General features: G+C 39.5%; 1 protein-coding gene across 1 annotated transcript; it reads right to left on the bottom strand.

The window, feature by feature from the left end:
- Nucleotides 1–3318: 3318 nt before the first annotated feature.
- On the bottom strand, nucleotides 3319–21543 carry ARF4 (ADP ribosylation factor 4). The gene is made up of 6 exons (XM_003410047.4): nucleotides 21247–21543; nucleotides 12743–12823; nucleotides 12269–12378; nucleotides 8717–8788; nucleotides 6007–6132; nucleotides 3319–4264 (listed from the first exon to the last, which is right to left on the bottom strand). Exons 1-6 carry the CDS (start codon nucleotides 21311–21313, stop codon nucleotides 4178–4180), a joined length of 543 nt encoding a protein of 180 aa, XP_003410095.1. The 5' UTR covers nucleotides 21314–21543; the 3' UTR covers nucleotides 3319–4177.
- Nucleotides 21544–22936: the final 1393 nt, after the last annotated feature.

Below are 22936 nucleotides of genomic sequence, written 5' to 3'. Positions count from 1 at the left end.
CAACTCTTGGGATTAAATTTTAGAGCCAAGTCCCAACAAATTCCGTTTTTTAGTAATGTAGCTTTTAAAATATTTAGATTGCCTTAATGAAATTAAGAATGTAAAGCTAGTATTTGATTTCTGTCATTTTCCTAAAAAGTCACTTAGCTAATGATATAAACATCTGGACAGAGTGCTTGAGGTGCTGGTACTATCCTGACACTAGCTCTGTTGACCTTTGGAAGAGTTAAACTGCAGGTAGTTGATTATTTCCAATCAGATTCTCTCAGTCCAAATGCAACCTTCTGAATAGTTAATCGGCCTGTACAGCTGCTTCCATTAATTTTCCCAATATCAGATCTTCAGATAATGTACTAACACATAATACCAACCGTTTGCTCTTATTACTCAGTCATGTTAATATTTACATTACTGAAACATCCAGTGCACTGCCTGGAAGGATAAACACCTTTCGAATGTCAAGTCAGAAGTCACGTTCAAACCGCGATGACCGAAAACCAGAAATGCCATATTGAACGTCTGATCCCAGCAAGTGATCTAAAGTAACCACTACTACCTATTGGACAATTCTGTATCTATGCTGAAGTAAACTGAAGTCTCAGTGAATGGAACTCTGGGAAATTAAGACAACATTTCGTTTGTTTTATTTTCAATAGAAGGTATGTGAGGTGAAGGGGAAAAAAATCAATGGAAATTGAAATGTGTAACAAAATACCCACAAAGCAGCTAAATGATAAGCTAGACAAGACATTCAATGGGGAGTATTATGGACTTAAAAAAAAAACTTGAACAGAGGGACAGAGAACAGTCTATCAACTATAAGGCTGCTAGGGAGCCTATAAAGGAATCACAATTCCTCTTCAGTTTCTCCATTATTATCTGACAGAATATTTCTCAATTAAGGGGAATTTTTTTTATACAACTGTTTTGTATAATAGGAGAGGTCACAGAGACCTCTTGTTGACTGACCAACGCCAAGTTTAACATTTGACTGGACACCAAGAATTGAATCTTGACAGTGGCAAGTATTTCATAAAGTAATACTGGAACATTTCAATAAATCAGGACAGTAGCAGAAATTTTACAGTAAGTCGGCACTGCTCGCAAATGATGTTCTCAATGTACACTTTTCCCCAGTGCACTTAATCACTTCTTTTTTAGAGGAAAGGGGAATGGAACTTTTCAATTTGACTTAAAAAAAAGATGCTACTAGTACTAGGGGCCCTGGTGGCACAGTGGTTAAGCATCTGGCTGCTAACCAAAAGGTCTGCAGTTCAAATCCACCAGCTGCTCCTTGGGAACCCTATGGGACAGTTCTGCTCTCTCCTATAGGGTCACTATGAGTCAGAATCAACTCAGTGCCAATGGGTTTTACTACTAATACGGAAGAAAAAAGTAATTCCTAGGGATAAAAAGCATCCTCCACGTTGCCAGTTAAAAATCAGCAATCTTGCAGATAACTCTTTTTAAGAGCTGGTTCACATTACAAATATGATTCTCTTTACTCCTTCAGAGTCCACAGAAGCATCTTCAACTTAATTGGTTTAGCTTTTAAAATTAATATACCCCAAACCAAAGCCATTGCCATCAAGTCAGACTCTGAGGGCAGAGCCCAGCAGTTTGTACTTGAAACAGCTTTGTTGTTGGTTGCCGTCAAGTCCAGTCCAACTCACAGTGACCCCGTAGAACAGAGTCAGAACTGCCCCCATAAGTTTCCAAGGCTGTAATCTTTATGGAAGCAGCCTGCCACATCTTTCTCCCGAGGAGCGGCTGGTGGGTTCAAACCACCACCTTTCGGTTAGCAGCTGAGTTACTTAGCCACTACACCACCAGAGCTCCTTTAACATTAGTAGTGATTTAACTACATTATTAACACTGAGCCCGCTGAAATTAGTTAATACCCCATAAAATTACACATACTGTACTATATTTCAGTTTTTTCCAACAAGAAATGAGACCTTTATTTGAGGGGAAAAGGACAGAGGAGGAATTCACCTGGTGGCCTAAGAAAGATGCAATTGTGTCAAGTGACACAAACAAGTTCAGCACACACTTAATCCCAGTAACCTGACTTTGACAATCATCACCTACTTAAGCGCAATTTCCTTTCCCTTAGTCCAGCAGGTTGTTTTTTTCTTAAAAATCTTCAAACATATACATATTTTTTTTACAAGCATGTTATTTGGTTTTATAAGTACTCAATCCATAAACTTAACTGACTCTATCTAAACCATTAAGAACCATAAAAAACGGCCTCCACCAGACTGAGTCCATAACAACTAGATGGCACCCAGCCACCACCACTGACTGCTCTGACAGGGCTCAAAATAGAGGGTCACAGAGAGAGCTGGAGAAAAACGTAGAAAATTCTAACTCAAAAAGAAAAGACCAGACTTGCTGGCCTGACAGAGACTAGAGAAACCCTGAGAGTATGGCCCCCAGGCACCCTTTCAGCTCAGTAATAAGGCCACTCCTGAGGTTCACCCTTCAGCCAAAGATTGAACAGGCCTGTGGAACAAAAGACTAAATAGGCACACCAGCCCTGGGACAGGGACTGGAAGGCAGGAGGAACAGGAAAGCTGGTAATAGGGAACCCAGGGTTGAGAAGGGAGAATGTTGACATGTCATGGGGTTGTTAACAGGTGTCATAGAACGATGTGTGGGAAACTAGTTTGTTCTCTAAAACATCTGAAGTACAAAAAAAAAAAAAAAACCCATAAAAAAACAAGGTTTATAAAATACATTAATGTATAAAATACATTAGAATGTAGACTTAAAAACTAATTTACTTATAAGGTTATCAAGGTGAATCCTTAATAATGCCATAAATGTAGCTGACCTGAGGTGTATCTTTATTGTTTTAAAGGGCTCTCAAAAAAAAAATCATCACATGTATCTTTCTGTTGAAGTTTTGAAATTTGTGAAGTTAAAAGAAATGTGCTTGTGAATTTTATTCTTTGCAGAAGAGTAACACCACCAAAAGTGTATGTACTCTTCCATGCAAATCACACTTGATTTTCTTAAACTACTGTTAGCTATGAAACAAACACATGCTTTTTGGGCAGTTCATTTTATTACAGCTTTTCTTGACTGGACTTTGGAAATCTACAGCATCAAAATCCTATTTTATCAAAGAGAAATGAATTTTGAAGATGCTCCCCAGTGTTATACACATAACAACCCATATTTTATGTCTAATTTAAACAAGCAGCAAACCCCCTGGGATCTGTATTATTGTTCATGGTATGTAAAATATGCAAACCAACTTTGTTGAAATTCATTTCAAATATGTTCAAGACACAAAAATAACACACACAATTACATATTTTATCATTTTATTAGGAATAATTCCAAATGGGTTATGAAGAAACCTATTCATTGCCTTTGATGAGTTTTCCAAAAATTCTTCATGAAGATATGTTCACCAATAAACAACACATCAGGAGAACTACCATACTGGGCAAAGAGTCAGGGTGATACCGAAAGCAACATGCAACATAAAAAAGATAACAATGTAAAGGAAGACAACCTGCTGAGTATTAAAAATCATCTCAATTGGGGAACTCTTTGCAACCAGCACAGAACTAATTAGCTATCAATTCCAAACCACACCAAGGTTGTTTGGCTGATGGAAGCCAGGAGTCAACAATGGCAATAAAAAAAGTTCCTCAGTGCAAGGTATCTGAATAGTGTTTTGGAGCATTTCCCTGGCTGGCACAAGCATTATTAGAAAATCTTTTTGGCAAGGGAGCAAAATAAATACCAATGGAATGCTATACTTTTAATCAGCAGACTGTCCCCGGAATGATCAAGATATCAGGAAAGTAGCAAAGGGGTAACTTTACAACCTTATCTTGTGGGCTCAAAAGACATTCAAAACGGATTTACTTAAAGGTCTCACATAGCTATGTCCAGGCATTTAGGCTTAAGGGAAGTAAAATTAAAAGAGGACACTTCTTTTTCCAAGTTCAGGAGAATTTCTTTAAAACCAAGCATATTGCTAAATAGCAATATTCCACTTGGTAAACAATAATTGGCAACAAAGTTTAAACGCTGTCATATTCTGCCCAAAACCAGTCCCATACACTGTTTAATAACCAAGATGCAAACTAATTTTGTTGTAACAAGCCTAGACCAACTCTATCAAACGTGTCCTTGGTCAGAGATCCAGTTTCACTTAACGTTTTGAAAGCTCATTTGACAGCCAGTCAAGTCCCTCATACAGACCAGTTCCTTGTGTAGCACAAGTGGCTTGAACATACCACTGTAAAGAAAGGCAACAAGAAAATACCTGATTAACAAAATGATGTGCTTAAATATTGTGTTTTAGCTGAAAGTTTACACAGCCAATTAGACTCCCAATCAACAATTCATACACAAATGGTTCTGTGACGTGGGTTACAATCCTCACGATGTGTCAGCACTCTCACTGTTGCCACCCCACCTGCCCTGTTTCCATCCATCCAGCTTCCCCGCCCCTTCTTGCCTTTTCACCTTTACTTTGGAGTAAACATTGACCATTTGGTCTTGCACAGTTGATCGTTCAAAGGATGAAATCTCTTAATCAGAAAATTATTTTTCACAAATCCCATGTTACTGAGTCACCAGTTACATAAATGCACAGAAAAATGGGGGGGAAAAACCCCATATATATATATACACATATATACACACACACACAAGGATGAACGTGTATAAACATATTAAAGTATTATATCTCATTAACAAATAATTTTATATTTGATGATCTCAGTAACTGCAGATCACTCAAAATTATCCTTTCGGAGTCTTCTATAACTCCTGTTTCTCAAAAAAAAAACCCAAAAACCAAACCTCTCTTCATATCTAATGCTACACCTACCTATTCACTGGACTTCATCAACTACCGAACTACCCACTACTTCATCTAAAGGAACATCCATGGGAAAAGTAGTAGCTGAGATATTATCCACCTGGTTCTTTTAACCTCCTTATTTCCTATAAAACTAAGTTCAAAGCAGAAAAGGCAAAATTTTGAGTAGAAGGGTTGTTGACATTTTAGGGGCAAAGCTTTTCAGATAATTTCATTATCTTTAGCCTCGTGCATTCCAAAAAGTTCCACTTCTAAAAATGGCAATGAATTTTTATCTCTAGTAACTGTATAAAATCCCATAAAAAGTTACAAGTATCAAGAAAAGACCTAAAAAGCAACCCAATTACCTTTACAGGATAACTTATTTTTATCATTTTGTTAACTGAAGTTTTATTTTGCTTTCATTTGCAAGGTCACTGTAAGTACACCATGGTGGCAATTAGCATTTGAGCAATAAACACCCCAGTAACCTAGAAAGCTGGGGAATGGCATGAATTCGTGCCTTCACATCACGAAAAACTTACTATTTACACCGTATCTTGTTTAAATCAGCCAGGGACATGTCAGGCTACACAGTTTCAGTGCCACAGCACAGTACCTGCCTTGTGACAAGTTAAGGCAGACGACTGTAAAGCACATGACACACTAATTTTTTGTGGTACCAATACATGATTTTTTTTGCCAATATTCCAATCATTAAAATGGTAAGCTACTTGAAAACAAGTACATTTCTTATAATCTTGCATTTGAAATATCTTAGAATCTTGTTTAATACTGTAATTATGGTTTCCTACAAAAGCTTTTGATGATTACAAACAATACAGAACAATATTATCTAAAATATGGCTGCAAAACACTAGACCCTTAATAAGCAAACCAAATTATAAAACATTTCCTGTAGAGCTATACAAAAGATACAGAATTAAAATTAAGAATATCAAGTCTTTAGATATTCCAATTCTCCTACAGTGTGGTTTTCCTTATTGTTAGCAATACTGAACATTTTGAGGATAAAGTTAACATTAAATGTGAAATGGCTCACTTTTGTGTAAGCAACAGTATATTACCGTATTTTTTTTTTTAGCTGTTCAAATGACATAATTAATTGATGTTTAAATTGAATACTAGCTTAATATAAACCTCCAAATACTTACTGTTCTGTTACGAAGAGACTGAAGACCCAATTTATCTGTCATTTCACTGATGGCCATAGCATTTGGCAAATCTTGTTTGTTTGCAAAAAGCAGCAGCACTGCATCTCGCAACTCATCTTCCTGAAGCTGGAAATCAAAGCTCAGGTGTCAGTGACTCTGGAACTAGAATCCAGTTACTGTAACAAACTGGGTGAAACACTATACCGCTGCACATACCCGTTATTCAACCTTAAATACGTTTTGAACATCAACCTAAATTAATACTCTACACAAAGGTTCAGGTAGTCCTGTAACTTAATTATTTTCTGCTTTCAATTTTTTGTTGATATCATGTGTTTTCATTAACGGAAGCACACTGAATCGCTGAGGGTATCTGAATTTTTGGTAGGTAGTATGGATTTTTTTTTCTTGCCCCCTCCCACAAGCTGACCCTAAGCGTTTAGTAGTACATATGAAGTACCACTAATTATAACCCAGAGTTCCCACCGGGGTCTATTGATACATATGTGTAACAAATAAAAATTCTCAAAACTTCTATTTTTCCTACCAAAAATTCAGATGCCTCATACAATACCCTGTAAAAGCAGTAATTTGCTGCACACATCCATTCCTTCGGTTTCACACAGTCATAAAGGCCCCTGGCTTGCAGCAGCACACATTGTCAGTGGTACAGCAGCTTCCCTATAAACCTTAAGAGGCAGAAAAAGTACTTGGGCCCTAGAGGGACCCATGAGCACAGAAGGGTCAAATCTCATATCCTTCAGTTTTTAAATCTAGTGCAAACAATCAGATGCTTTCGAGTAAAGTGAAACTTTCTCAAACCAACCATCCTACACTCCCCACTTTTCAGCCTTCCTGATGATCCTCTGAGGGTCAACACTGACGTGCAGACGGGAATAGGTATTTAAAACAGGATCTTATGGTACTTAGCAGTACAAGTATTTAGATGATGATTCTTTTTGGACTTTCATCTTTTCCAACCAGCTAGACCAGGCAACAGCAGTATGACATCCCAATTTTAGGGCATTAACCCTAGTGGCACAGTGTTTAAAGTGCTCAGCTGCTAACCAAAAGGTCAGCAGTCCTAACTCACCAGCTGCTCTGTGGAGAAAGATGTGGCAACCTGCTTTCCCAAAGATTTACAGCCTTGGAAACCCTATGGGCCAGTTCTGTTTTGTCTAATAGGGTCACTATGAGTCGGAATCAACCCGACAGCAGCGGGTTTGCTCTTTTTTTTTTTGGTTTAGCAACATCATGAAAAATGCCAGAATAGTACCAAAGAGTAGAAAATGGTAGGAGGGGGAAGAGGAGTCACTGTTAATGGTTATGTGGTTTCTTTTGGGGGTGATAAACATGTTCTAAAATTAGACTGTGATGCTGGTTGTACAACTTTGTAAATACACTAAAAGCCACTGACTTGTTATTTTTTAAACGGGTGAATTTTATCTCAATAAAGCTGTAAAAAAAAAAAAAAAGAGTAGAAGTTGGTGACATTTATTTCATTAGGGGAAAAAATCACTGGTGACTTAGTTACACGGTCATTTCACAAGCTGCATTCCAGCCTCAGGGGCGGTGAATGAGCATCAGGAGTTCATCTCAGTAAACACGTTACAGTTCCGAGTGCAAAACCATGACGAAGTTCTTCTAAAAAGGCTCCTCAACAATTTATCTCCCCTCAGGGTTTTTAACAACATAAATACTAATATTTATGGTAGAAAATATTAATCTGAGCAAGACCAAAATGCCACTGTCAAAAAAAAACGCCACTACCATCAGGTGAAATTCTTTACAATTACAAAACACTTCTAAAGTCATTACAGGCACAGCATAGAGAAAACTGAATCAGATAATCTTGAGAAAAAGTGACAACTTCAAAACTATAGATTTAGGGGGCTGTCTCATTAGGGCGAGAGTAATTGGGAGTGTGTAGCAAAGTGTATATAAGTTTTTGTGTGAGAGACTGACTTGATTTGTAAACTTTCATTTAAAACACAATAAAAATAATAAAAAAAAAACTATAGATTTAATATTTATAAAATAAAGAACTGGACTAAATCACAGGGGCCATGGTGGCACAGTGGTTAATAGCTATGGCATGTTACAGCTAGTAACCCAAAGGTCAGCAGTTCAAATCCACCAGCCACTCCTTGGAAACCCTATGGAGCAGTTCTGCTCTATCCTACAGATTCACTTTGAGCTGACGGCAATGGGTTAGGTTTTTTTGGTTTTCTGGACTAAATCAGACATCCTCCACCATAGATATGCATCAAAATCACCCATGGAGCATTCTAAAAACTAGCTAGGGCTTCTCCCCAACTTACTTAGCTATCCTCCAACGTGTTTTAAAAACGCTCTATACAGATTTTTACATGCATTTCTAAGAACCCGAGATGACAAGGTTCTCCCTCAAAAAAAAAAAATTGTTTATGAAATCTAATCACAGTTTGTAAACCCTAGTGGCGTAGTGGTTAAGTGTTACGGCTGCTAACCAAAGGGTCGGCAGTTCAAATCCGCCAGGCACTCCTTGGAAACTCTATGGGGCAGTTCTACTCTGTCCTATAGGGTCGCTATGAGTCGGAATCGACTCGACAGCACTGAGTTTGGTTTTTGATTTTTTGAAATCACAGTTAAAATGAACCAACCACTAACACCACTGCCATCACATAGGAAAACATCTTGGAAATGCAATTAATTTCAAATATATTCTTACCATTTTCTGCAGTTCTTCTGCTCCTTCCTGAATTCTTTCACGATCATTGCTATCTACCACAAAAATAAGACCCTAGAGAGAAATTGTTTCAATAAATTACAACAGTTAAATTTAAAGGACTTGCTAACTATGAATAACTATAAGCACAAAATCATGTCAAGGGCTAGAAGTCAGGAAGAAATGTCTCATACAAAAACGAAAGAATGAACTCAAGTCTCTAAAAACTGAAGTACTGTTTGTCATTTCAACTTATTAATGTTACTTCAGATCTAAAAAATATCCTACTCTTCCCCAATCGATCACTCTTTTCAACTATACTATGGAATCGATTCTGTCCTTTTCCCTACTACATTTAAGTGTAGGAAAGTGTTAAGTAGCAAAATGGCCACAAGGTGGGGACAAAAGAAACAACTAAAGAATCACGAACTTAACTAACTGAATAAACTTGGTCGCTCAAAGACATACACGAAGTGTAGATAAAATTAAAAAGGAAAGGGAGGGAGGTTACAGCAGTTTTTATATGCTTATCAGGAAAGGAAAAGGTAGTCTTGCTCCAGAATGTTCCCTGCCAACTCTAGAATCAGAGGCAATCTTAAGCAAAATACATCAAGAAAAATTCAAAGTTCACTTGATCAGATAACAAATTCTTAACAAAAAGAACGTTAGCAGTAATTCTATTAGTCCCAAAGTAATATTATTGAGGAGGGAAATTTTAGGAATAAATTCCAAATTATTCCCTTTCTGGGACAGCCAGAATCAAGAGCGTAAAAAGCTAGGATTCTAGAGAAAAGTTGGCTACTGTAAAAAAAAATTATTTAAAAGGCCAAACACTTACTTACTTATGTAAAACAGCAAATAACTGGCACTATCTCAAGAGGGAGAGGAATTTACTACTAGAAACACCGTCTCCTGGATTGTTCATATGAATTAGAAACACAGCTATTTGCTATCTATAATTAGTTTATTTTAAATTTCACAGCTAGAAGATTGTTCATATGAATTAGAAACACAGCTATTTGCTATCTATAATTAGTTTATTTTAAATTTCACAGCTAGAAGTGATTGGGAATGCTGAAAAAGCTGGTTCTATTAGGTAACAAAGTTTTCCCCAGAGGGCATGAGCTCTCAGGAAGAAGTACCTGGGCTTCAGAGTCTAAGTGGTCCAGAAGGCCAGGAATGGGTCTAATCTCAAGCACTGAAAGTAAATTATTGAGCATTCTAAACAAGTCTAGGGATAAGACCAGGGTTGCCTTTTACAAGGTTTAGGATTAACAAGGTTTTACTTCATATCTAACTCTACTTCAAAAGTATGTTCCTTATGACTGACTTAAAAATAATCCAGGCAGTGCAGCACTTTAGGGAAGGATATAGATTAAACAGTAGTGGCCTGAAGCTGGTTATTAACTATATATATGGGACTTCATTAAGCTATTCCCTTTACTTCTGTGAATGTTTGAAAATTTCCATAATAAGGGTTTTTTAAGCACAAGACTGTACGTCAAAATACCTTTTCTAAACACAGCAGCATTAACACTTTTATTTTTAAATTAAAAAAGCATGCCACTTATTTTATATGACATACTACTTAAACTCAGTGATTCCAGCTACTCCCCTGGAAGCCTCCTGAATGCCTCACTTGAAAGAGCTCTGGTAGGGCAGTTGCTAAAGCGCTTGGCTGCTAACCAAAAGGTCAGTGGTTCAAACCCACCAGCTGCTCCATGGCAAAGATTTACCAGTTTTTTAGAAACTCTATGGGGCAGTTCTATGCTGTCCTATAGGGTTGCTACAAGTCAAACTGACTTGATTGCAGTGGGTTTTATACCTCACTTGAGCCCTGGTGGCACAAAGGTTAACTGCTCAGCTGCTAACTGGAAGGTCACAGTTCAAACCCCCCAGTGGCTCTGTGAGAGCAAAGACCTGGCAATCTGCTCCCATAAAGACTACAGCCTAGAAAACTCTATGGGGTGGTTTTACTCTATCCTATAGGGTTTCTATGACTTGGAATCAACTGAGCATATGACAACATACCTCACTTGTATACAATGTTTTTAGAGTTAAAAGACCAAGAGTGGCATCTAGAAACTTAAACACAGAAAATGCTTATAATATCACAATTTACTTTGCAGGGGAAGGAGAAATCAACCCCAGTAGTAAACGAAATCTAATGAGAAACTCCTGGTGTAGTGGAAAAGACAAGAGTTGAGACCAGGTAGCCAGAGATAAAGGATGAACAAGAACCAGCTCTCCAGTCTTAGCTAAGTCATTTTAAGCTTTAGTTTCCTCATCTACAAAAGAAGATGGTTAGATCAGAGCAGTGGCTCTCAATGGGGGAATTTTGTGCCCTGGGAATGTCTGGCAATGTATGGAAACATTTTTGGCTGTCATAACTGGGTGCAGTCGGGGTTGCCACAAGCGTCTGAAGAGTTTGTCTACATCAAAGAATTATCCAGCCCAAAACGCCAACAGTGCTGCTACTAAGAAACCCTGGACTAGAGCCTTTCTCCTCAACAGCGTCAGCACCACCTGAGAACTTGCTAAAAATGCAGAATCTCAGGTCTTACCCAGGACCTAATGAATCAGAATCTGTATTTTAACAAGATACCCGAGTGATTCATACACACTTCTCATGCCTGCCTTCCAATCCCAGTGGTCTGGGGCTATGATCTGGGCTTTGGGATTGTTAAAGCCTTCCAGCTGAGTCTAGTGAGCCGCCAAGTTTGGTAACCTCTGCTCTACAGAATCACTACATTCTCTTCCATGCCTGTATATCTGTTGTGTGAGCTCCCATCAAGTCGGCCCCCGACTCATGGTGATCCCATGCATATCACAGTCTAACCGTGATCACCCTGGAGTTTTCACTGGATGATTTTTTGGAATTAGATCACCAGGCCTTTCTCCTAGTCTGTCTTAGTCTTAGTCTGTAAGCTCTGCTGAAACCTGTTGAGCATCATAGAAACATCCAAGCCTCCACTGACAGACAGATGGTGGCTGTGCTTGAGGTGCACTGGCCAGGAATCAAACTAGGTCTCCCACATGGAAGGTGAGTAGTATATATACTAAAAAAATATATATATATACTACACGGTAATAAAAAATACCTTACAAATCAGCAGAATGGATCTACTTTAATGTATTTTTTTCTTAAAATATTTTTTAATATAGTAAAAACCTAAATGAGCTAATAGAAGGACTATCAATTGTCTTACATTCCCTAAACTACAAAAAAAACTACAGTGACAGAAAATTACACAGGCCTTACTTTCTAAACTAAGAATGAAACCATTTGAAATAGTAATGAAACCTAATTCAGTCTTGAGAACCACACCTACTACCCACCCCCATCCTTCACTCAAAATCTTACTATGATCACCATGTCTTTCACCCCAGATAATTTAGCCTTCACAACCAAGATGAGTCCACTGAATATGAAAGTAGTGATAAGAAAGTCAACTCACACACAGTGAACCCCAACACCCAAGTAAACACTATATATACTACTGAAAACTTTACAACATAAAACACAAAGTTGTAAAAATGTATAGCATTCCTCACCTGGGTATTTTGGAAGTAATGCCTCCAGAGAGGCCTAATTTTATCTTGACCACCAACATCCCATACCGTGAAACAAATGTTCTTGTATTCTACTGTTTCCACATTAAAACCTTCAAAAAATAAAAATAAAAAATGACCACTGTATACAATAAAATGTCATTAAGAAAATAAACCCCTTTATTGTGAAATTCTCTTACAATTGGTTTTTTAAAGTCCTACTGGATACAGTTTTCCCAAGGTCAAGAAGGGGAGAGGGTTGGCACATCACAGAGTTGGCAACCAATGTCACAAAACAATATGGATATTGTTTAATGAGAAACTAATTTACTCTGTAGGCCTCCATTTAAAGCACAATTTTTATAAAAGGCAAAAAAAATAAGTTTCAAAATGTAAGTTTTTTTCAAAATTAAACTCCATTTTATTTCACTTTACAATATATTATTATGACATAAAGTCATTTGCCAACTTTCTTACCAATAGTAGGAATGGTGGTGACTATCTCTCCTAACTTCAGTTTATACAGAATGGTCGTCTTGCCAGCAGCATCCAATCCAACTAGGAGAAAAAGATGACATTTTAGATTTTAAATGCAGACCAAAAGCACACACTAAGAAATAATTCTACAACAATAGTTTGAAAGTAAAAGCTGAGCGCAAGGCACAAATAATAGACTTAGAAATAAAATTATCTCATTTTTGATTCTCAGCCAAAAGCAAAACTTCCTACAGAAAGTCTTTCCATTTTTCTTTTTAGACCCAGAAAGACATAACACAGTAGTCAAGAGAAAAGAGTACCTAGCTGACTCAGGCTCCTGTCTCTAGCTTTGTCAAAAACTGAGTACCTTTAAGCAGGTCACTTTAGGGAACTGAGACCAGAGAAATTAGTCATAAAATAAGGGGACTGGATCACATAATCTAAGATTTCTTCCAACTCAAGTCCTTATTTATTTCACAAACTGCCATTTTTTAAAACACAAATTAGAAAGTGAATCAGCGATCATAAGAATAAGTGAGGGAGCAGGAGAGCAGTGGGATGCAGACCTCAGATTCTTGTAAAAAGACCAGACTTAATGGTCTGACTGAGACTAGCAAGACCTCAGGGGTCACGGTCTCCAGACCTTCTGCTAGCCCAACACAGGAACCATTCCCAAAGCCAACTCTTCAGACAGGGGTGTTTTTCTTTTTATGGTATAGAAAATGCTACCGGTGAAGAATGAGCTTCTTGCATCAAGCAGACACATGAGACTACGTGGGCAGCTCCTGCCTGGAGGAGAGGTAAGAGGGCAGAGGGGGTCAGAAGCTGGCCGAATGGATACGAAAAGAGACAGTGGAGGGAAGGAGTGTGCTGTCTCATTAGGGGCAGAACAACTAGGAGTATACAGCAAAATGCACATAAATTTTTATATGAGAAGCTGACTTGTAAGCTTTCACTTAAAGCACATTAAAAAAAAAAAAATTACCGTACATTTAGCAAACTCAGTTTCCTTTTATTTACAAAATCTGGGTAAAAAGGTCTTAATGTTGGGGGGTAGGCATAGCATAACTACGCCCTAGTTCCCTTACAGCGATAATGAAGAAGACAATTTTGTTGTTAACTGCCATCAGCCCCCAACGCATGTTGACCCACGAACGACGGGACAAAATGCTGCCCAGTCCTGTGTGAGCAGCCACTGTGATCCATTGGGTTTTCACTGGCTGATTTTTTGGAAGTAGAGTGTCAGGCCTTTCTTCCTAGTCTTAGTCTAGAAGCTCCACTGAAACCTGTCCAGCATCATAGCAGCATGCAAGCCTCCACTGACAGATGGTAACTGTGCATGAGGTGCAAGCCAGTTTTAATCCGATGTAAATCTATTTCGACATCAAATGCAAAGAAATCAGAACAAAAGTCTGGTTAATTTGGGTTGTAAAAAATGGCTCTATCATACTCAGCCCTAATAAGTAATGTCTAAAATCTTAAAATGATTCATTTGAGGCAATTATACAAGTATGGCATAATGCATTTGTGAAAAATTCCACAACAGAACAAGAGGCAGTGATTTATGGCAGTGTTTTAAAAAACCCATTGTGGTCCAGTCAATTCCAACTCATAGCGACCCTACAGGAGAGAGAACTGCCCCATAGGGTTTCCAAGGAGAGGCTGGTGGATTCCAAGCGCCAACCTTTCAGTTAGCAGCCATACCTCTTAACCACTACACCACCAGGGCTCCTATGGTAGTGATACTGAACAGCAAATCAAATACTTAAAAAGTATCAATTAAATTTAAAAAACTACTAATCTCTCAAAACCTGCATATTCTACATTGTTTGCTAAAGCCTTCATAAACAAAAGATCAGTATCTGAAAACCTGATTAAATTTATCGTTGTCTTAGGGACATCACATTCAACTATCTGAACTTATGCTATCATAGATTTTGAAATCAATTCAACTGAGTATTAATTTAAGCAAGGCCACTTTTTAAATATTTAAATCAAAGCATGACTTAGCTGACATCACCTTACTTATCTAATTTGCATTCCTTTGCAAGTATTTTAACTTTTATCAGCTCCTCCAAAGCAGAGCTGAAGACAATAAGCAATTCATATTCCTTCCCCCTGTACAGTAACATTGTTTTGTACCCTACAAAGGAGAGCTTTAGGACCCCTCTAGAGACTGAAAGTTCTTATGCCTTCTTATTCCTTGCCTTCTAATCAAACCCTTTTTCCCATTTCTTCCTACTGGGAGTCAGACTTACTCTTTCCAAAATACTACTATATTTTACTAGTCAGAGTGAGCAACCCACTCCAAACCTTCATTCACAGAAATAAAAAAAAAATTTTTTACCACAAAAATAAACCTACTGCTGTCGACTCGATTCTGACTCATAGCAACCCTACAAGACAGAGCAGAACTGCCCCATAGGGTTTCCAAGAAGCAGCTGGTGGATTCGAACTGCTGACCTTCTGGCTAGCTGCCTGTGCTTGTAACCACTGTACCACCAGGGCTCCACCAAGTGTTACTTTTTTAGTATGTAACAGTATCAGAAAGATCAGAAAACAATTTTTTTAAAAATACACAAACAAAATAGTCACCTTAAAGCCTGGCATCTTAACTAAAAAACTTAGGAGGTAAAAATCCTAATCCTTTAATTGTTCTACAAAGCTAAGTCCCTTGAAAGCCTAAGATCTCACGTGATTTTGATCAGATTTTTAAATAAATTCAAAATTCACCTTTAAATAAGTCCAAATATGATTAAGCCCAAGTCAAAACACTTAAGAAAGGTTTTGAGAACGTTAGTGCCTGCAGGTCAATTGGACCTGATACCACCATTTGAAAACAATATAAATCCATGAAAGAATGGAAGAAATCCAGGCCAAATATTTTAAGTCATAGAAAAGTAGGTATGGTGTGATTCAATTTTTATTTTAATAGAAGTTCAATACCAGCTTGTATGCACATTCATTAGTTTCTTTTACTTATATGTTGTTAGGGCTTTTTCCCAACACATACCACATTTATGTATAAAAAAACTCTTACCAAGTGAGTGAATTTCCTTTACTAAAATTTATGATGTATCTATTTGAAGGCCTTGAATATATGTTATATACTACTAATTTTCATTAAAAAAACAACAGGAAGTTATTTACAAAACAGTCCAACCATAAAGTCTCTAAGCATTAACCCAAGTTATTTTTAAAATAAAAATTACAAGACAGTTTAGTGGCTCACAGTAAGAAAAAAAAAGATTCTAAAATCACAAAGATATCTTCTGCAGCTGCACCCTAAATCACAAAACCAAAAAAACCCGTTGCTGTCGAGTCGATTCCAACTCATAGCGACCCTATAGGACAAAGTAGAACTGCCCCACAGTTTCCAAGGAGCACCTGGTGGATTCGAGCCGCCGGCCTTCTGGTTAGCAGCCGTAGCACTTAACCACCAAGCCATCAGGGTTTCCCCTAAATCACAGGGCTGTATAAATGCAAAACAAAAGAGTAAAAAAAAATTTCTTTAAAAAGCACATCTACAGTGAACTTTATTATACACCAATTATAAACCATTACCACTGAAAACTTGCTAGATAGTTCTTTTCTCAAAATCATGTTGGTCTAACAATTTTGTGCCACCTTAGTTATTTCTTAAAGTATGTATTTCCTTAATGTTGCAATATTTGGCAACAAGATTTCTCCACAAAATGAAACTACAGTAAACCTGTGAATGCTGGAACCTGTGTAAGGCAGTAACCTGACAGAGAAGGAAAACGCAAATATTTCCTACTAAAATGAGTGAATGAAAAGTGGTAAGATTGCGCCCTGTCAAAGGCAAAACACTTGCAAGACCTGAAAAAATAGGCAGTTCCACTGAGTTCTGGCTCTCATAGGTTTCACTATGTAACCAATTCTCAAGTAACCAAGATAAAACTCTAATCTGTACAGTACAGGAATGTCCTTGGCCCCAACCCCCATAAGCAAGTTGCTGTTTTGACAGATATACTAGAATAATTACTTAACTAGATCTGTGCTTTGACCAAGGTGTCGTTAGGTGCCGTCAAGTCGATTCCAACTCACAGCGACCCCTATGTACAACAGAATGAAACACTGCCCAGTCCCGGGCCATCCTCACAATCATTGCTATATTTCAACCCATTGTTGCAGCCACTGTGTGAGTCCATCTCATAGAGGGTCTCGCTCTTTTTTGCTGACCCTGTACTTTACTAAGCATGATGTCCTTCTTCAGGCACTGGTCCCTCCTGATAACACATCCAAAGTGTGTGGAAGGAAGTCTCTCCGTCCTCACTTCCAAGGACATTCTGGCTGTACTTCTTCCAAGACAGATTTGTTTGTTCTCCTGGCAGTTCAATATTCTTCCCAACACAATTCAAATGCATCAATTCTTCTTCAGTCTTCCTTACTCACTGTCTAGCTTTCACATGCGTATGAGGAGAATGAAAAAAACAGGGCTTGGCCAGGCCCATTTTAGTTCTCAAAGTGACATCGTTGCTTTTTTTTAAAACACTTTAAAGAGGTCTTTTGCAGCAAATTCGCTGGAAGTAATATCTCCTTTGTTTTCCTGACTGCTGCTTCCATTGGCATTGATTGTGGAGCCAAGTAAAATGAAATTTTTGTAAAAGTGTTTGTGACCAAAGCGTTAACAGCAGCAAAACTACTAAAGAAATCTTCACCAATCAGAAAATGCTTATAACATGAAAGTCAAAAAAAAAACAAAAAACTGTATACACATAACTACAATTTTCGAGGAACAAAATCTCTTAAAAGGCGAAGAGTAAATATAATAAATATTAATAATGATGGAATGGTGGAATTACAGGTAATTACCTTTACTCTTTTCCATGTTTTCTAAATTTAACAAAAAGAACATTTTTAGAATCAGGAAAAAAAATTAAAAATTACATAATAAATGGACTTATAAAATATGCTAGGGAAAAAGTAAGAAACACCACTTTTTACCCTGAAGCTTTCCTTCAAATACTGGTAATATTTAAAAATTGGCCAAGAATCCTTCCTCCTAAGTCTCTCTCTACTCCCCCCTAAAAAAATCACACAGTCACATAATACAAGGCAATTCAGAACTATACTAGTATTAGCAAACTTTTAGAAAGCAACGCTTGTTCAACTTCTCAACAGAAAAGTCCAAAGTAGAGACTAGAACTAATGATTGATAAAGAATGCCTTAATGTTTTGGGATATAAACAAAATTTGAGAATACCAAAATTTTTTTGATCACGGATCAAGATATGGAGACCAGACTTAAAACAGGATACTGCAGAAGTTGTTGATTTCTAACTGGGACAGAAGTTGTTGATTGCTAACTTGGGCTACAAGAGAAATCTAAGGTGGAAACTGGTTACTTTTGAATCTAAGCTCGACAATACATAAGTAATTTCCCCATTATAAACAACTGTCAATCAAAAGTTCAGAGGACTCTAAATCTGATACTGTGTTAGCTTTTTATTTTTAATTACACTAATTTCAAATGCCTTTTTAAACTTTTTAAAAAGCAGATTTAAGAGTAAAATTTAAAACTCCATAACCATTTGGCAAATCAGACACATTAAACTGCTATCTTTTAATACAATTTAAAATGGTAATCTCAAAAAAACAATGACTCGAGAAAGCATGAATTTTATCTAAGCCTCGTAAAGGAAAAGGAAGCACACAGACCTGTCAGAGTATATTAATGTCATAAGGAAAAAACAATCATTGACTGGTAATTCTAATACTTCAATAGGGACAGCCACCTTGAAAGTGCTTAGCTTTTTTATGCTGTCAATCTCTAACAAACATGGAATAAAACCTAATAATCAGCAAACTTCCAAACCACCTTCTGCCTATTCACTTAACATATTCCCCCACGTACATATGCCTCCTATGTTTATACTTCATTTGATGAGTTAGCATAAAAGTTGACCTTGTGACTCAAAGTGTTTTTAATGAAGGAAACCTGGTTTTCCCGAAATTAAGTGCAAAACAAAAATAGCAAACCTCAGTAATGAAACATCTGACAAAATGAATTATCCCAAATCATGACTTCTATCCCCTGCAGAAATCAAATACTTTTCTATTTTATTTCAAGCATTTGAGGGTAGGGGGGAGGAGAGGAGAATGTCTCTCAATATAGTAAATATAACCAGGTGTCAAAGAGTTGATTCCAACTCATAGCGACCCCACATGTGTGAGAGTAAAACTGTGCCCCATAGGGTTTTCAACGGCTATTTTTTCTTCAGAGGTGCCTCTGGTTGGACTCGAACCTCCAACCTTTCAGTTAGCAGCTGAATGTGTTAACTGTTTGCACCACCCTGTCACTCCTGAGAGTAAATACGGGAAAGGGCTAGGACATAATTCTACTTTTCCTCTCTCGCTGCAAGCTTTAGCCATCGCAAAAGACTGAAATGAAAAATCACTCACAATAAATCTTAAAAGGACCAACACACAACATTTTCAGGAACACAACCACATACTATTTAATCTCTAAGGAACAGACTGGAAATTTATTTATCACAGTCCAAAGTCCTTCCACTGACTTCAGATCTCTTGTCAGACTTCCAATTTCAGTCACTTAAAGCTTAAATAATAGCCTTGTCCTCCTATACTAATTCTGTCCTCCCCATAAATGAAATCTGAGAAACTCTGAAAAACAAAATATTTTTATTTAACTTTGTAAATGAATTACCAATTGTCATTAATTGCAAAGAAACTGGATTAACAGGGAGGTGAAAAAAGAACTAAGTATGTATATCCTATACCTTGAGATATTACAGAAAACTTGTTTTTGAATTCTTTGATGGTAGAAGACCCAGCCCCGTGCGGTCGAGTGGATTCCGACTCATAGCGACCCTATAGGACAGAGTAGAACTGCCCCACAGAGTTTCCAAGGAGGGCCTGGCGGATTTGAACTGCCGACCCTTTGGTTAGCAGCCGTAGCACTTCAACACTACGCCACCAGGGTTTCCTCGATGGTAGAAGAGGTCAAAAAATAAAGCCTCCCCACCACACTCCAGAAAACAAACTAATGAACCAACAAATTTCAATGTTCAAAGATGGGGGCGGAGCTCCATGGAGTTTAGCTATGATGTGGAGACTACTCACAGTACTACCGGGAGAAGATGCTTACATCACCCAAGTGACAGCCCCTTCTCTCAACTGAGCAAAACCCGACTCTGAAAAGCAGTTTTTAAAGTCTACTCTTTAAAAGAATTAAAAAGGCAAAAAAAAAAAGCTGTAATTATCATTTCACAAGGCTACCCTAGGGCAAGTGGAAACCCTGGTGGCTTAGCGGTTAAGAGTTACGGCTGCTGACCAAGAGGTCAGCAGTTCGAATCCACCAGGCGCTCCTTGGAAACGCTATGGAGCAATTCTACTGTCCTATAGGGTCTCTATGAGTCGGAATAGACTGGATGGCAATGGGTTTGTTTTTTGTTTGTTTGTTTGTTTGGAGGAGCAATGATTAAAGCGTTCGGCTGCCAACCAAAAGGTCAGCGGTTGGAACCCACCAGCAGGTATGCGGGAGAAAGACGTGGCAGTTGGCTTCCCTAAAGATTTACAGCCTTAGAAATTCAATGGAGGCAGTTCTCCTCTGACCTATAGGGTCGCAATGAGTCGGAATGGAGTAGGCAGCAGTGGGTGATGGGCCCTAAATATTGGGGTCACGATGTTCAGTTTAGTTACTGAAAAATTTGTTATCGAGCTTTGTTTTAATCAGTTCCTAAAAGTTTTTGTGCATTAAGCCTTAGCCACCTGGCTAAAAGTTAGTAATGAAAACAGGAGAGTCAACCAAATAGACTAAGTTTTTGCAAGCGTCCAAAATAAACAGATTCACGGTAAGCTCCGTTTTCGTGGTGTGAACTTACTAACACCAAGAAAAAAAAAAAAAAAAGGCAGAATCTAGCGCAAAGCAAAGTTTAGCAAAGCGAGCGCTGAGAACTCGGGACTCTTCAGAACCCGGCGTGCTCCCTGGCCACCGCGCTAGGCCTGGTCACTTCCTGCCCGGCCGGCTCCGGGTCCCGGCGGCCGCTCACTCACATACCGTCGGAGTGTGCACTGTGTGCACCGAGCGGGAAGAGGGATGCGGAAGGCTGGACTCGCTCTGCCTCCCTCCCGATCGCTGCCTACACCGGGGGAGAGGGGAGTCAAAATGCTCCCTCCGACGGAGACTGGCCCGTGCCTGCTCGGCCCTGCGAGATCCGAGAGTTCGATTTCCTCACATCCCCGCCCAATCTGGTGGGACTTTCAATAGGATTAAGAAGAAAGCAAAACCCAAAAGGAGGAAATCTTGCCCGCGGGCATGTCCCTGCCCTTTTGGGCGACAGATGTGCGGCGACTGCTCACCCTTCAACGCATTTTTCCCCCTTAAGAACTCCTCCCGACCCCCGGCCCACCGCCCCTCCCCCACCACGGTCGGCGTAGGAAAAAACAGGCCGAGACCGCCCTAAGCGGAGAGACCCGGCCTTTCCTCGGCCCACTGAGGCTCGCGATCCTTCACTCACCCATCAAAATGCGCATCTGCTTCTTGCCGAAAAGGCGTGAAAAGAGAGAGGAGATGGTGAGACCCATGGCGGCAGTGGCACTTGCGATGGGCAGGAACAGAAGGGGTTTAGGGCGTCCCCGGGCCTTCTCCTTTCACACTCCCGGCAAACTGAGCGAGAGGGAAGAGAAAGAGCTGAGGAAGAATGAGAACAGCAGGGACGGACGGCCGGCCGGCGTACCGGACGAAGCTTCAGTCAGAACCGGGACAAGAACTAGCGGGCAAGGATCTGACCGGCGACTGGCGCGGCAGCTCCGGCTCCAGCTTTAAGGTTCTGGTTGTGCCACGTCACGCGGCGGCCGCGGCGACTCCAGCGGCGGCCCGGCCCCTCCAACGCGGACAGAATCGCGTCACCGCCGCCCCATCCCCCTGCACTTCCGGCGCTGCCCGAGACACTGCGCCTGCGCAAGCACAGGATTGGCCAGCTACACTGACGTGCATCTCTCGCCGCCGCTACCTTCCGGAAGCGGCTCCTAGAACGGAGGGGGCGAGGCCAGTAGGCGCATGCGTACTAGGAGACGGACGGAGTCGCACAATGCCTTGTTTGTGTCATTTCCTATCAGACTAGAGGCGAGATACTTCTGCCCAGGTGACTGTATCCTGGGGGTTGTAGTCCTTGCTTCCCGAAGGCGAGTTGTGCATTATGGATTTGTTGCTGTTGTTAGGCGCCGACGAGTCGCTTTTGACTCATTGCGACCCCACGCACAAAAGAACCAAACACTGCCAGGTCCTGCGCCATCTTCACAATTGTTGCTATGCTCGATCCCACTGTTGTAGCCACTTTGTCAATCCATCTTCTTGAGGGTTTTCCTTTTTCAATGACCCTGTCTTACCAAGCACGATGTCCTTCAGGGACTGATCCTTCTGACAACATGCCCAAACTATGTGAGACCTAGTCTCATCATCCTTAGTTTTAAGGAGCATTCTGGTCTATGTCTTCCAAGACGGAGTTGTTCATTCTTTTGGCAGTCCGCGGTATATTCAGTGTTCTTTGTCAACACCACAATTGAAAGACATCAATTTTTCTTTGATCTTCCTTATTCATTGTCCAGTTTTCACATGCATATGAGGTGACTGAAAATACCATGGCTTAGGCCAGGTGCACCTTAGTCCTCAAGGTGACATCTTTGCTTTTTCACACTTTAAGGGGTTCTTCTGCCCCGCCCCCCCCATTTGCTCAACGCAATGGATCTTTTATTTCACTGCTGCTTCCATGTGTGTTGATTATGGATCCAATCCAATGGGTTAGGTAGTGAGTCTCTTTTCTTTCTGCTCTGTGAGGTTTTTCCCTTTAGCGCTAGGCAGTTTGAGACGTGCATGCCTCATTCTCAGGGCCAGATGCTTGCCCAGCTGAAAGGCCAGCCCTGTCTTTCTGGAAGATAAGTGGTTAAAAGCCACGTGGAAATGAAGAGGCTGTGTCACACCCTTAAGAAGGTAAGCCTGGACTCCTTCACACCCACTCCAGGTCACACTGAAGATCACTAAGCCTATATCAGGACAAGAGAGCTCCAAGACCTCCTCATTGGCTAGTGCAGCTTTTTAAGAGAAGCTAACAAGGAAGACTTGCTTTTCTTGTGCCCTTTATCCTGTAAAAGAAGCATGAAAGATTTCTTCCTTGTGTTGAGGAAATTGAAAATCTCGCTTTAAAAGTA

This window comes from Loxodonta africana, chromosome 22 (genome assembly GCF_030014295.1).
Source record: "Loxodonta africana isolate mLoxAfr1 chromosome 22, mLoxAfr1.hap2, whole genome shotgun sequence".
In the NCBI taxonomy this organism is placed as follows: domain Eukaryota; kingdom Metazoa; phylum Chordata; class Mammalia; order Proboscidea; family Elephantidae; genus Loxodonta; species Loxodonta africana.
The sequence above is the reverse complement of the archived record's forward strand: the minus strand, read 5'-3'. Positions and strand labels throughout refer to the sequence as shown.

Coding starts and splice junctions, on each gene's coding strand:
- ARF4 (XM_003410047.4), bottom strand. CDS start 21,313: ATGGGTCTCACCATCTCCTCTCTCTTTTCACGCCTTTTCGGCAAGAAG. Junction 12,824..21,246: donor GCAGATGCGCATTTTGATGG/GTGAGTGAAGGA, acceptor TTTTTCTCCTAG/TTGGATTGGATGCTGCTGGC. Junction 8,789..12,268: donor ATTACTTCCAAAATACCCAG/GTGAGGAATGCT, acceptor ATTTCTCTCTAG/GGTCTTATTTTTGTGGTAGA.